This window comes from Balaenoptera musculus, chromosome 2, assembly GCF_009873245.2.
Source record: "Balaenoptera musculus isolate JJ_BM4_2016_0621 chromosome 2, mBalMus1.pri.v3, whole genome shotgun sequence".
In the NCBI taxonomy this organism is placed as follows: domain Eukaryota; kingdom Metazoa; phylum Chordata; class Mammalia; order Artiodactyla; family Balaenopteridae; genus Balaenoptera; species Balaenoptera musculus.
Window position 1 is genome coordinate 70,008,570 of NC_045786.1, and position 13,545 is coordinate 70,022,114.

General features: G+C 45.7%; 1 protein-coding gene across 1 annotated transcript in view; it reads right to left on the reverse strand.

Moving 5' to 3' along the window:
* Positions 1–2,915: 2,915 nt before the first annotated feature.
* The window catches only part of SNX1 (sorting nexin 1), a 36,254-nt gene continuing 25,624 nt past the window's right edge, over positions 2,916–13,545 (reverse strand). The window contains exons 7-15 of the mRNA XM_036842331.1: positions 12,658–12,736; positions 12,125–12,200; positions 9,380–9,493; positions 9,075–9,168; positions 7,813–8,018; positions 5,227–5,370; positions 4,551–4,631; positions 3,994–4,065; positions 2,916–3,355 (exon numbers count right to left, since the gene is read on the reverse strand). Of these exons, the coding sequence (XP_036698226.1) occupies positions 3,305–3,355; positions 3,994–4,065; positions 4,551–4,631; positions 5,227–5,370; positions 7,813–8,018; positions 9,075–9,168; positions 9,380–9,493; positions 12,125–12,200; positions 12,658–12,736 (917 nt within the window). The 3' untranslated portion in view covers positions 2,916–3,304. The remainder of the gene's footprint in view (positions 3,356–3,993; positions 4,066–4,550; positions 4,632–5,226; positions 5,371–7,812; positions 8,019–9,074; positions 9,169–9,379; positions 9,494–12,124; positions 12,201–12,657; positions 12,737–13,545) is intronic.

Below are 13,545 nucleotides of genomic sequence, written 5' to 3' on the forward strand. Positions count from 1 at the left end.
GAAGTTCTGAAACCACAAGGGAGCCCATCCCAAGGAAATAATAAAAACAGACTTAAATCAAGATGATCACTGGATGGAACATAACAAAGCAAGGAGAAAGTTTTAAAATTTAGTTTGGAGAAAGAGTTACAAATATGGAAAGGGAGAAGATAAGAATAAACTTTATGGGGCTAGACTGAAAAAATCAGTGTGGATTCATGATTTTTAATATCTAATTCTTTATATCATCTATCTCCATCTCTCTCAATATTTCCATATATTTTTATCTATAGCTATTTCCTTGCTCTGTCTGCCAAGAGCCTAGAAGCAATGACATTCCAGTAGCAATGGGCATACTCAGCACCCAGATCTTGGTTTCTAAATATCATTCTCCATTAAAAGGAATCAAGATTCCCTGGAGAAATGGCTGATTCCAGGGTTGGGGCAGGAAAGATACAAGATAAGCCTGAAACATCTTGTTAAGCCAGAAAGTAAGAGAGTGTTAAAAAAAAAAAAAAAATGAAGGGGATATGTTAAAAAGAAACAGGAGCCTGCTAGAAATCTGGGACAGTTTGAGAATCAAAACAAATTAAAGCAATGGCTTGCAACTTTGAGTAAACAGGAATCCATTGATCCGTACTTATAAACAAGTACATTAATAAATAGGGAGGAAAAATGCTGTTCTTTAGAAGTAGAATGCCAAACAATAAATGTAGAAGAAGCTATGGAGTTAGAAAATCACACTGGATGAGGAACAAAATATTTACATGATATCAAAGTATCTCCCCACAAATAACTTGTTAATTACAAAGGGGAAAAGAGTAAATTTAAAAAAGGAAACCTGGCTGACATCAGTTTAACCAAGCGATCAGAGTTAATGTCAGCATTAATGGGACCAACTAACATCACATGCCAACTTAAGATGCACTGAGGACATGTCACTTCTGTGATGTTCTTGCCCAACATACAAAAACCTAATCTAGTCATGTGGAACCATGAGACCAATCCAAGTTGAGGAACATTCTACAAAATACGTGACTGTATTCTTCAAAAATGCCAAGGTAATAAAAGGCAAGGAAAGGCTCAAGAAGTCTGGATTAAGAGAGACACATGTAATCATGTGTCACAACTAAATGTAACACATGATCCTGCACCAGGAATCACTATGAAGGACATTACTGGGACAGCTGACACAATTTAAATAGAGAGCATGTGTTAGATAACAGTATTTTATCAGTGTTATACTTCCCGTTTTTGATAAGTGGTTATGGTTACAAATTATGAGAGGACGTCCTTATTCTTAAGGAAAGGCATACTGAAGTTCTGGGGTAAAGGGGTACAATGCCTGCAACTTACTCTCAAATGATTCAGAAAATACAACATGTAAATGCAGATAAGGCAAATCATAAGTCATAAAGCAAATGGGGTAAGAATGTAAACACTTGGTAAATGTGAGTAAAGGATATATGGGAGTTCTTTGTGATATTCCTGTAACTTTTCTGTAAGTTTAAAACCATATTAAAATTTTAAAGGTTACCGAACCAACCAGGAATCCAACAGCAAGGGATGAGTCAGAATTATGGTACAGTCACTCTATGGAAGCCTTAAAATTACACAGCCTTACAAATAAAGTCTGTGAAGATAGATAACAAAATAGAAAAAATGCTTATAACTTATACAGTGTTGAATGATAAAACCAGGATACAAAATATTTTATGTGTATATTATTACAACTAAGCAGAGCAAGCACATAAGTAACACGGGAAGGATAAAAATCAAAGGTGGTAATAAGGATATTAGGGGAAGCTGATTCACTCTGTTATACAGCAGAAACACACACACCATCGTAAAGCAGTTATACTCCCCAATAAAGATGTTAAAAAAAAAAAAAAAGGATATTAGCAGGGAGAGAGAGATTGAGTGACTTTTTCTAAAAAAAAAAAAAAAAAAATCCACGTATTGAAAACGTACTTGCCGGCACTGGCACTCCCCGTCAGGCTGGAGGACTGGAGATGAGCGCTGCTTGCTGTTTACTGCCGGCTCCTGCCTCACGCTGCCCTCCCCTAAGGCTGACATTGCCCCCACAAGAACTGACAGAGCCGGGCATCTCTGCAGCTGGAAGGGCGGGAGTGGGGAGGTTCCCGCGTGCAGGCAGCCTGCCAGCCTGTCCCACAGGGCAGCTTCACAGTCTGCTCTGACCAGCAAGCTTAGCGGCTGCGGACAGCTGAGGGGAAGCCCGGCAAGGGTGCATCCAAGACCGGGCCTCCCTGGCCAGACCAGCACAGAGACCCCTTTGAACGCCCTCGGCTTGTGCTGACCACACTCGGGCCTCTTGCCGGCATGCTCCCTCCTGGGCACAGACAGTGAAGCTTCTCGGAACTCAGAAGGTGTAGGAACTCTGGGATGACTTTGTCTAGAGGCAGAGTGCCTGGTTCTGTTGTCAGTGGGATAAAGTGCTAAGTCCTTATCAGTCCTTCACATTTTTAACATGGACCAGTCTACTGAGGACATGCTTTGATGGGCGGCAAAAAGATGTTCAGAACGCAAGGCTTTGCGATCAGAAAGCAAGACTCTCAGAGAACCCTGGGCAGCTGAGGGAAACAGGGCAGGAATAAAAGTGAAAGCTGGCCTCCTCTGCAGGAGAACTGCTTTTGTCCCTCTTATTATAAGAGATGTGTTTAAAACTCCTTCCCTAAAGAAGTAGGAGTAAGAGTTAAATAGATTAAGAGACCCTCAGAACAGGTAGCTGAGGTAGACAGAGAAAAGGAAATTCCAGTTCCATAGGGAAGCAGGAGCAGAAGCTCGTGAACTCCTGCGGAGAGGAAGTAACTATACCTGGCTATACCTGGGCACTTCTTGGTTAGGAGTATTCCAGACCTGCTTCCCAACTGCTCCCCGGCCTAAAGCAAAAAGCACCACCATTCTGAGTCATGTGACCCGATTTTAAAGTATTTTATTACATAATCTTTTCATGGTACCATCAGGAGTAACAGAAAATGTTATTCCCAGTTCCTAACCACATCCTGAAAAATATACATTTGTATTTATATATTTATATCAATACTCCACCCCTATCCCATAATTCCACCACCTAGTATAGGTTTTTTGCTTAAAGCAAGAAACTATTCTCTCAGGTAAGAAAATATATACGGAAGCTAAATGAAGGACCGGTTAGAGTGACTGGGGACAGCTTGGCCATGGGGGCAGGGAGGAAGGGGTGAAGTCCAGGCTAGGCAGGATGCATCACTGGGGTCCAGCAGAGGTGGAGGAGGACAGTGTATAAAAAGGCAGCGTCAGGCAGGTGGGCTCTGGTGTCCTTGGTCCATTAGGAGATGGCCTTTGCCTCAGGAAGAAAGGCTTCCCAGTACTTTGCCAGCTGCAAAGAAGTGGGGTCAGTAAGCAAGTGCCCCCATTTAGTGGCAGAGCCTGAGCCTGGAAGGGGAACAAGCACAGTGCCAGGGCACTCTCCCAAGTGCCTCAGCCACCCACAGGGAGGCCTGGGCTAAGGCCAAACTGAGGAAATGGCTTCGCTGACAGTGGACCTTGGGACAGATTGGCCAGCCAGCCACACTGCCCTTACCTCTCTAGACTGAGGGAAGCATCAAGTGCAAGGGCAATATCTGAAGACAGTCCTGGTTCTACCCTGGAGGAAGTACCCCCTGGGGGCCACAGCTTGGCTCAGCTCAGTCAGCTCCTCACAGGGGGCCACTGTTTCACATATTGATCGGGGCCTCAGCCTCAAGAGGGTTAGGGGGTATCACGGGGTTACAGGGAGAGGAGAGTTGGGGTTTGTTCTTAAAAACTAACTCATTGTAGGATTAGGGCAATCCTGCCTAGCAAGAGACCCTACTGGATGCGCCACGTTAGAGAACCAGGACCTACTTTCAAGTATTGATTAAGCAGGGCCCAGCCCCTCTGAAGCAGGGCCAGATCATCCTGTCACCAAAGCCACAAGTAGGCAGCTGGCCTTCAGAGCAAGCAGGAGAGGATGAAAGCCATGCATAAGTTACATACCTGCTGCTGTGAATACAGGAGTGTCTCAAGGTACTTGATCACGTGGTTTTTGAAGTCCTTGGATTTCTCTTTCTAAAGGAGACAGGATTCTACACTGACCATCCAGACAGTTGCTCCTTCCCCTCTTGATAGGGTGCTGATGTTTTTTGCTGACCAAGGCTGAGCACAGCCTCAGAAAGTAGAGGCAGCAGCTGGATTGGCTATAATTTCCAGCCAAATAGCCTCTTGCAAGGTTTTCTTGAATGGTGGCAGGGTGGGGAAGGGGAGTAGAGGGTTTATGACAGCTGCAAGCTTTGTTTTGTGTCTAACTGCTCTGGTCCAGCAACAAGTGTTGGACAGCCACTTTGCCTCAGGAACAAACACACGAACATGAACACACACACACACACACACACACACACACACACACACACACAGAAGGCCACGCCTGTTCACAATAGCTGCCAAGTCACTGGCACCGCCATCTGTCTCCCTACCTAATAGAGACTTGGATAAAACCAACAATGTTACTAAACCAGGCACTGCACACTTGTGAGAAGTAGGATCTTCTATCTCACCTCAAACCGTATCACTTCTTTTCGGACCACAGTTGAAATCCTTTCAAAGTCCCTTTCGTACTGAGTCACCCGAGACTCCCACTGGGAAGAAAAGGAAAGAAAGGATCACTTAATACATTACGGTATTACTATTAAGTCTTTACCTTTGAATAGAAATTCCATATCTGAGACCTCAATTGGCATTTGTCTGTCCCTCTGGGTAAGATTAGATATGGAGATTCAGCACGTAAGCCAGAGTCCAGTAGAAGGCCATCTTTCGGGCTGGCTGGGAAAGAGATGCCGTGTGCCTCAGGCCAAGCCTGGTTCCTAAGAAACCTCTGGTACCCCAGAGGCTCTGGTTTAGGTACTCGCCAGCAAAGCTGGGAGCCCCAGAGAACTGAATTTAGTTCTCACCGGGGGGGCACATCTGAATCATCTTGGAGCTTTTCAAAGACCCAGCCAGGACTGCTCCTGCAGAGAGTCTAATTTGGCAAGTTTGAGTGGAACAGGAAAGGAGAAGGAGGGCCAGGTCTCAGGGTAAGCCTGGGTCATTCTCAGAGGCTTCCCCAGCAGCTGTCCTTTAGACTCAATCAGTTCTCTTGCCTGCTGTGGGGTTCTAAGCATCTGGGTGGGATGGGACCCAGGCTCATGCAGGAGCCAGCAGAACACCCCTGCTGGGCTGCCTCGGGGGCCTCACCTCTACGATCTCATCCTTGGCCTGTTGCAGCTTGTCAGGCTTGTTGGCCCACAGCAGCCGAGCCTCAGCCTCCCGCTTCTTCTGCAGTGTGGCTTGAGCATCCTGCCAGCGCTGCCACATCTTCATGCGCTGGTCAAAGGCGGCCTGTGAAGGTGGAGGTTGGGGAAGAGCACAACCAGCCCTTCAGGAGCTCTGCTGGCTCTGCCTCGGGGGGCTCTCCCAGCAGCTGTGCTAGGGAAGGACCGAGCAAGGGCAGGTTCTGCAGCCACGTGTTAGTGCCCAGCTGGAAGTTTAACATCCAAAAGCACAAGCTTGGGTAAGACTCCTCTGCAAGGATCCAGTGGGCCAGCGCCATGCTGCTTCATGCTACTCCCAAGGCTGGATGGCTGGGAGCACAGTAGGTGGCCTGATGCCGGTGCCCAGTCCTATGGCTTTTGAACTGCCTCTCTCAGATCAGTCAGTTCATGAGTCTACACACTTTCCCTGAGTGTCTGCCATGTGCCAGGAGCTAAGAGTACAATGGGGAATGAAACACAGGGGCCTGCTTTCATGGAGCTTGTAATCTAACAGGAAAGGCTGACACTGTATTACTAATTGCCAATAAGTAATTATAAGTATGCAGAGTACAGAGAAAACAAGCACAGTACTGTAATAAAACTGGGGACCTAGCTTAGCCTGGGAGATACATTAGGGAAGGCCAACCTAAGGAAGCAACCTTTAAACGATACCCAACCAATATACAGGGTTAGCTTAACAGATCTCCCCACCCCTGCCCAGCTTAACAGATCTTTAAATAAACACTTAAACCTACCACAGGGACACACTGCTTTCATCTCATCCATACATTCAACTGTTCTAGGCTATCAAGGCCCCCAAGAAGCTCTCCAAAGTCCACTTGCTGGTTTTCCATGTTTCTAGTTCCTTGACCACAATCAGCATTTCCAAAGGACAGCTGTTTGGCCTAACAAAACTATCCTGCACCACCACTGGCTTTGTAGGCTTCAAGAGGCCTGGACGAAAGACCTGTGTCTGGGGCAGCCTCCCAGCCCTGCTCCTTTTGCTCCCCTTCCCTACGAGTTCCCTGGATGTTTTCTAGGCCTCCTTAGTGCAGGCCTTTGCCAAGACTTGAGCCTTAGGGAGTGAAATGACACCAAAGTTACCTTCCCCTGCATTGTCACTGCTGCTCACCTCAATTTCTAAACAGCTGAATGTCAAAGGATTAGGTAAAGGGTGACCTCAAATCCAACCTAACCCCCTGGGCTAACTGTGGTACAGCTGCAGGTTCAGCAGAAAAGAAACATCTGTTCATCTCTCCAATCCCACGGCTAGCTCATGATTACGAGGAGGGCAGGTGAGGGGTCTCTGAAAAAAGACCAGCTTGCAGTTCTGTGCTCTAAGGCGAGCTGCCCCAGCTAGGCCTCCCTCACCCCTGTCCATACAGGCTCACCTGGCTTGAAGGTCATATCCAAGTGCTGAGCTCTCCAGAGACCCCAAACAATACTGCTCTCTGAAAGCTTCCCCAGAGAGAACCCTTCCCTGGGACGGCTCTCCAGTCTAAGTAGTCTGACCAGTTCCAAGAATTCCCAAGCAGGTTATTTTTTCAGCCTCTTATCACTCTGGAGTTAGCAGCAAACCAAAGAGCAAGGGGAGAGGACAATGAGCAATCTCACAGGCTATACTAAGCACCTCTACCGCGGAGGAAATGAGAGCCCTGGGTGCAGCCTGGCTCTTGACAATACAGGAGCTCCCTGGCGAGGGCGAGGTTGGGGACGGGGAGTGCGGGTGGCTCTGTTCCAACTCAGAGGCTCATACATTCTGGTCCCAACCTGGATCGGGCAGACTCAGGCCCTTTTAGGGCAGGCGCCAGGCTCCCTCTTGGCTCTTTCCTCTGTCTCAGGGAGGCCATGTGAGAGCAAATATCACTGCCCGGTGAAGCTTCCTTGGCCACTCTGAAAGGTCAGGGGAAACCAGAGTGCCCTGGTCACCAGAAGAGAAGGTGAGGTGCTCGACCTGAGGGGCAGGCTGCAGTGTTGCTACCGGTGTGGTCAGCAAAGCTCACAGAGGGCTCTGGTGACAAGCTCTCTCGGCGCCCTGGCCACACTCCTCCAGGCAGCGCCAAGCCAGTTCTGTGTAGTTACCTGACTGCCCACACTGGGGGGACAAGTGGAAGCCAGCAAGAGCTCTTACCGGGGCAAAGCCACCGCTCACTGTTAAGGAGGCCAAGACCACAGGACTGAGGAAGTCACTGCTCCAGGGGCCAAGACCACAGGTCTGCAATAAGCCTTGCTTGAAGAAAGGAGCACAGAGGATACTGTCCAGCTTCCACAATAAGGAGGGCCCTACTTGGAAATTCAAGAGTGGTCTTTTCTCCAAATTCATTTAAGAAACTGGCTGTGGGCCTCAACGTGACTCAGTGATAACTAAGAGTTTAATGGACTTTTTGGTTCACGAGACACCTTCTCTTTTGAGAGTAGAAAAAATTATTTCGAGCTATAATGGATGAAACCATCTTGGGCACGGGAAGAGCAAAGGAAAAGACAAATTAAATCAAGTGGAGGAGAAAGAGGAAAGGAATGAGAAGCTTACGCGGACGATGGCCAGGAGGCGAATATAGTCACTCAGGAGCTCAGCAAGGAGGAAGAAGTCATTGTTGGCCTGTTCCTGGTGGAGCTGCTCGATCTTTTCTTCCACCTCAGCCAGCTGGGAGAGTGCCCGTGACAATGCTGTGTTGTCTTCAGAGCTCCCGAGCATGGCGAGACTCTTTGCAAACTGCGATGTGTTCAGCGCTAGCTCTGGAAGGAGGAAGACAGCAGAGGCCTCTGATCTCCCAAGGAAAAGGGACAAGTCGGCCGGCACTGCAATGGATGCCTTGGCAATGCTGGCCCCCGCATGTCTGGCAACTGTGGGCTCTGCAACCTAGTCACTTACACCACAGCCAACTGTATTCAGAAAGTGAGGGCAATGCAGCTCGGTCATGTGAGCAGGGAGAGGTAACTGTTGTCCTTAGTTTCCCTAGGTTAGGCTTACTTGGAAGAAGCAGCTCCAATATTCCTGGAGAACCAGGGGCCAGTTAATAAAAACAGGCCAATGGCATGATTCTGATTTTTACGTTAGCGCTTGTGGTAAGCAGCCTTCTGCAAGAGTGAGTGTATGCACACTGCATAGTTTTGCATGCCCCAGAGCAGGACAACTTTCTGTTGTATTTTAAGCTTTGGTTCACTCTCCCCGCCCCCCTCCCCATCTCTTTAAAAATGTAAAAACCATTCCCAGCCCAGAGCAATAGGCCCATGGCCAGATACGGCCCATGGGCTGGGTCATATTCTGCCAACCCTTACATTGCCCTCATTCTAATGGTTTTCTGCCTGTTTAGAGTTCTGATTATCAGCATGTTTAAGGCAGAAAAGGAAAGCATTCAAACTTGGCAAATTTCACTAGCTCTTAAGTAAATCTCACCAAAGAAAGGTGAAGAAGGGTCAAGAGACATATATGGTTTCCCGCATTTACACATTGCTCGTTGGACCATGTAGCTAAGGCACGTAACATCATTTTGGATATAAGCCACCAACTCAAATGCCACCAACAGAAGCCTACATCCCAGGTCAAGCTGTAACTGGGACGGCTTCCCTGTACCTCTCCCAGGTAAAGAGTACAATGTCCTCAGTGGTGGAGTCATGTTTCTTGCCAGGAGATGCAGGGCATATCTTTTCGATAAGAACATCAAGGACCAGGTGGCCTGAGAATTTCAACTTGAATGGCTGAGAGGCTTGGGAACAGCATACCCTCCCATCTCCAGCTCACTGGAGACATCAGTTTCCCCCAGTTCCAAGTGCATTTCGGAGGTTTGTTACCTTTCCTGTGGTTGACTAGAGTTTCTACAACGGCATGCAGTTTCCGTAAGCGCTGTTCCTCACACTCTACCTCCTGGAGCTTCTCCTCAAACCACTGAAACACACAGGCCCAGAGCTTTAAAGGAGGCTACTCATACAGGTGTAGAGCAGTCTTTCCTTAGCAGTTTTTTGTTCGTTTGTTTTTTAAAGGGACTGAATTATCATAAAAAGAAAGTCTCTAATCTCAGAAATTTCAGGACTCCTCAAGGCTTCTGACCCATAAGCCTGAGGGGGTAGGGAAAGCTGAGAGGCACAGGGCTACTCACAATGTCTGATTCATTCATCTTGATGGTCATTTTGCTGACTGCATCTGTGGCTTTGTTGAACATCTTGAGGAGACCAGCACCACTGAATGTCTGGGTACCCACGGCACGTGGCAGCTACAAGACCAAGAAGGCAGGGTGGCAAGTTATCTGCTGCCCCTATTTTAGGTTCAGAAGAATTAGTATCCATCAGATGGCATGCCCAAAACTTGCCAAACAAATTATTTGAACTGTAGCTTGTTATTTTCAAAGGCAGTTAGACAAATCCATAACTAGCATGTAGAGAGAAAAAAAAAATCAAAGGACCACATTAAATAGAATCAGCAAAATTTTCAGCTTCTGATATTGTGTGTGGAAAGAAAGCAGAGTGTGTTACATGGCCAGGTGACCTCACGTCGAGACTGTCTGCCCACCTAGGCATGAACTGCTTAAATACCAAACACGCTTTTGTTAAAAGTCAGAAGTTCTTTTGGATGCATACTCTGCACACAGCTAGACTTAAAATCTTGAGACACTTTGAAGTCGTGCTGCAATTCCATTTGGATTTTCCTCAGTGAACAAAAGGTCCAAGGACAAGAACATAATTTATTCAGATTGAGGCTACTTTTAGGGACAATCTAGTTAAGTCAAGCATGTCGAATACTTAGAAACAATTTGACTAGTTCAGTCTTCCCACTCCTTTCCGAAGGCATGAAAGGGATGAAGAATCCATAGTGTATATAGTATACCACGCTGAACAATTAGATTTTAGTGCCCAGGACTCTTGAGGCACTGGTTCTCAACTCAGGGCCATTTTGCCCCCTAAGGGACATTTGGCCATGTCTGGGGATAATTTTGCTTATTAAAACTGGGGGCAGGGGGGACTTCCCTGGCAGCACAGTGGTTAAGAATCCACCTGCCAATGCAGGGGACACGGGTTCGATCCCTGGTCCGGGAAGATCCCAGATGCCGCGGAGCAACTGGGCCCGTGAGCCACAACTACTGAGCCTGTGCTCTAGAGCCCGCGCACCACAAGTACTGAGCCCGCGTGCCTAGAGCCCGCGCTCCGCAACGAGAGAAGCCACCGCAATGAGAAGTCCAGGCACCACAATGAAGAGTAGCCCCCGCTCGCTGCAACTGGAAAAAGTCAGCATGCAACAACGAAGACCCAACGCAGCCAAAAATAAATAAATAAAATAAATAAATAAAACTGGGGACAGGGAGGTGGAGGAGGGTACGGGCATCTAGTGGGTGAGGCCAGGGATGCTGCTAACCCTACAATGCGCAGGACAGCCTCCACAACAAAGGGTGATCCAGCCCAGACGTCAGCAGGGCCACTGGAGAGAAACCCTGCTCCAGGGCTGCCAAGCAGGGGTGAGGGCGTGAAAAGGAAAAGTGGATTTAGGAATCCCAGAGGAGACAAAAGACTTAGCGCATTAGACAGAGAATTTTTAATTAAAAAAGTTCATTTTGGGGGGGGGGGACCCATATACTTAGTACCATTTTCTTAATTAGAGTAATACATGTGATATGCAAATTAAAGAATAATGTAAAAATAAAAACAAAATGAAAAAAATAAATACAACAGTCCTACCCTGTCACTTATTTCCTTCTAGTTTTCTTTCCTATGAGATATAACATTTTTCTTTAACATCTTTATTGGAGTATAATTGCTTTACAATGGTGTGTTAGTTTCTGCTTTATAACAAAGTGAATCAGTCATACATATACATATATTCCCATATCTCTTTCCTCTTGCATCTCCCTCCCTATCCCACCCCTCTAGGTGGTCACAAAGCACGGAGCTGATCTCCCTGTGCTATGCGGTTGCTTCCCACTAGCTATCTATTTTACGTTTATAACATTGTTTTATTCCAGTGTTTCTTTTGATGCTTAATGACTAACATAACATATTTCTTCAGCTGTATTTATATGCTGTTTCATGTTTCACTTTTTATAATTCTTTTTTTAAATTGAAGTACAGTTGATTTACAGTATTGTGTTAGTTTCAGGTGTACAGCAAAGTGATTCAGTTATATTTTTTTTCCAGATTCTTTTCCATGATAGGTTATTACAAGATACTGAATATAGTTCCCTGTGTTATACAGTAAATCCTGTTGTTTATCTATTTTATATATAGTAGTGTATATCTGTTAATCTCATACACCTAATTTATTCCTCTCCCTCATAATTCTTTAAATGTATGCTTCCAATGAATTTCTGTATATTCTGTTTATGATGAGAATTAAGTATTTGTTGTATTGATATAGTTCACTTAATTCTCCAATTATTAGCAACTGAGCTGTCTCTAGTTTTTCACAATCATGAATAGCCTAAGCATAGCCTGTTAAAAAAGACTGTCCACTTGAATCAACACTTTTGCTATATGCTGGCAGTTCTGTGCTCTGTGGTAACTGGTTTTGAACTAAAACCCCTCAGCTCCTGGCACAAAATAAGCATCCAATTTGAGCCAAGTAGTAACCTATGAAAGACATTCCAAGGACCTGCCCAACAGATCACTGTGTTGATCTAATAAGACAAAGACAAAACTAGATTGCAGTTTGACCTCTACAACCAGTTACTTTTGACTGCAGGCAGAGCTTCTTTTATTTCAGAGGCTGAAGAATACTTGTCACTTTTGGGCGCTTACAAACTAGGATGTAGTCTGAGACTAGGCTATACATGGGTGCTCAAATATTTGTTGAATGAACTAGTTTCTTTTCACAGGGGCACATATGAATTGTGAAATTCAGTTTGTACAATACTAACCTCTTCTTTTTCCAAGAACTCCCTGACATCAGGGTCCTGTAACATGGTAGGATGATTCACAATCCTCTGAAGGTACCTACGGGGTAAGGAGTTATCTGGTTAGCTGACCTGGCCTCACAAGGTTTGGGGTATCATACAGTGCTGGCAGGGGTACAATGTCTCTCATTACTTTAAAATGTCCTCAGATAAGGCACTTAAGTACAAGCACATTCAAGTTCATATTCTTCACGTTTCCAAAAAGGGAAGAAAAATAACTGCTCAGAAAGAGACCTCAGAGCCATTCATGTTTGACTGTTGAAGAAGGAGAATTTGATTGCTCACTCAAGGTCAGGAAAGAAAAGAAGATGTTCTGTTCCTGAGGTGGGAAGGAAAGAGACTTAGGAAAGGTTAGAGATAATATGGAGGTGGGAATCTTTAATTCACTCAAGTTTCACCACTACTAACTCCAGCAAATATCTCATCGTAATTAAGTCTCAGTTTCAGCTTCTCATTTGTTCTCATGGTATTCAAGAAAATAGTTTTATGGTACTTACCTTTCTAGAGCAGCCCTCCGTTTTTCAAGAAATTCTGCAGAAGAAGAATCTTCCTTCCCAACTTTTACTTTTGTCATTCCTGGAACAGAATTTAAAAAGCAAAAAAAAACCCCATATATCATCATGAAAAGCATAAGGCTGTAAAAAAAAGCCCACAGGAGGAAGACAATGAGGACAGCTCTACAAAATACAACCAAAGTCCACGTCTATGTCACGAGCAGGCATAAACAAAAGGTTCTTTACATGACAGTCAATTTTTAAACTAGTCTTAAAGTGTTGAAGGTTCTACACTCTGGGATTTCCAGAGCATGTTTTCTAAAAGGGGGCCATGGGACTCTGAGTAAAGATTAACAGACATCAATTGATGGTAATGGGAAGATTCCTTGCCCCATCCCCTCACTCAGTTAGTACATTTCAATCTGGAAGGAACAGCAGTCATTGAAGACTCCAGGATACCAACACAAACACACACACACACAACTGTAGAAGCTAAAACCAGAGCCTCCTATTGCACTCAAAGACAGAGACCATGTCAAAACATGCTATTTCTCTAGACCACGTGTAATTTACAGGAAAATGCTGGAAGTACTTTTTATTTTAATTAATTAATTTTTGGCTGCATTGGGTCTTCATTGCTGCGCGCAGGCTTTCTCTAGTTGTGGTGAGCGGGGGCTACTCTTCGTTGCACTGCATGGGCTTCTCATTGTGGTGGTTTCTCTTGTTGCAGAGCACAGGCTCTAGGGCGTGTGGGCTTTAGTATTGTGGCTCGCGGGCTCTAGAGCGCAGGCTCAGTAGTTGTGGCACACAGGCTTAGCTGCTCCACGGCATGTGGGATCTTCCCAGACCAGGGATTGAACCAGTGTCCCCTGCATTGGCAGGCGGATTTTT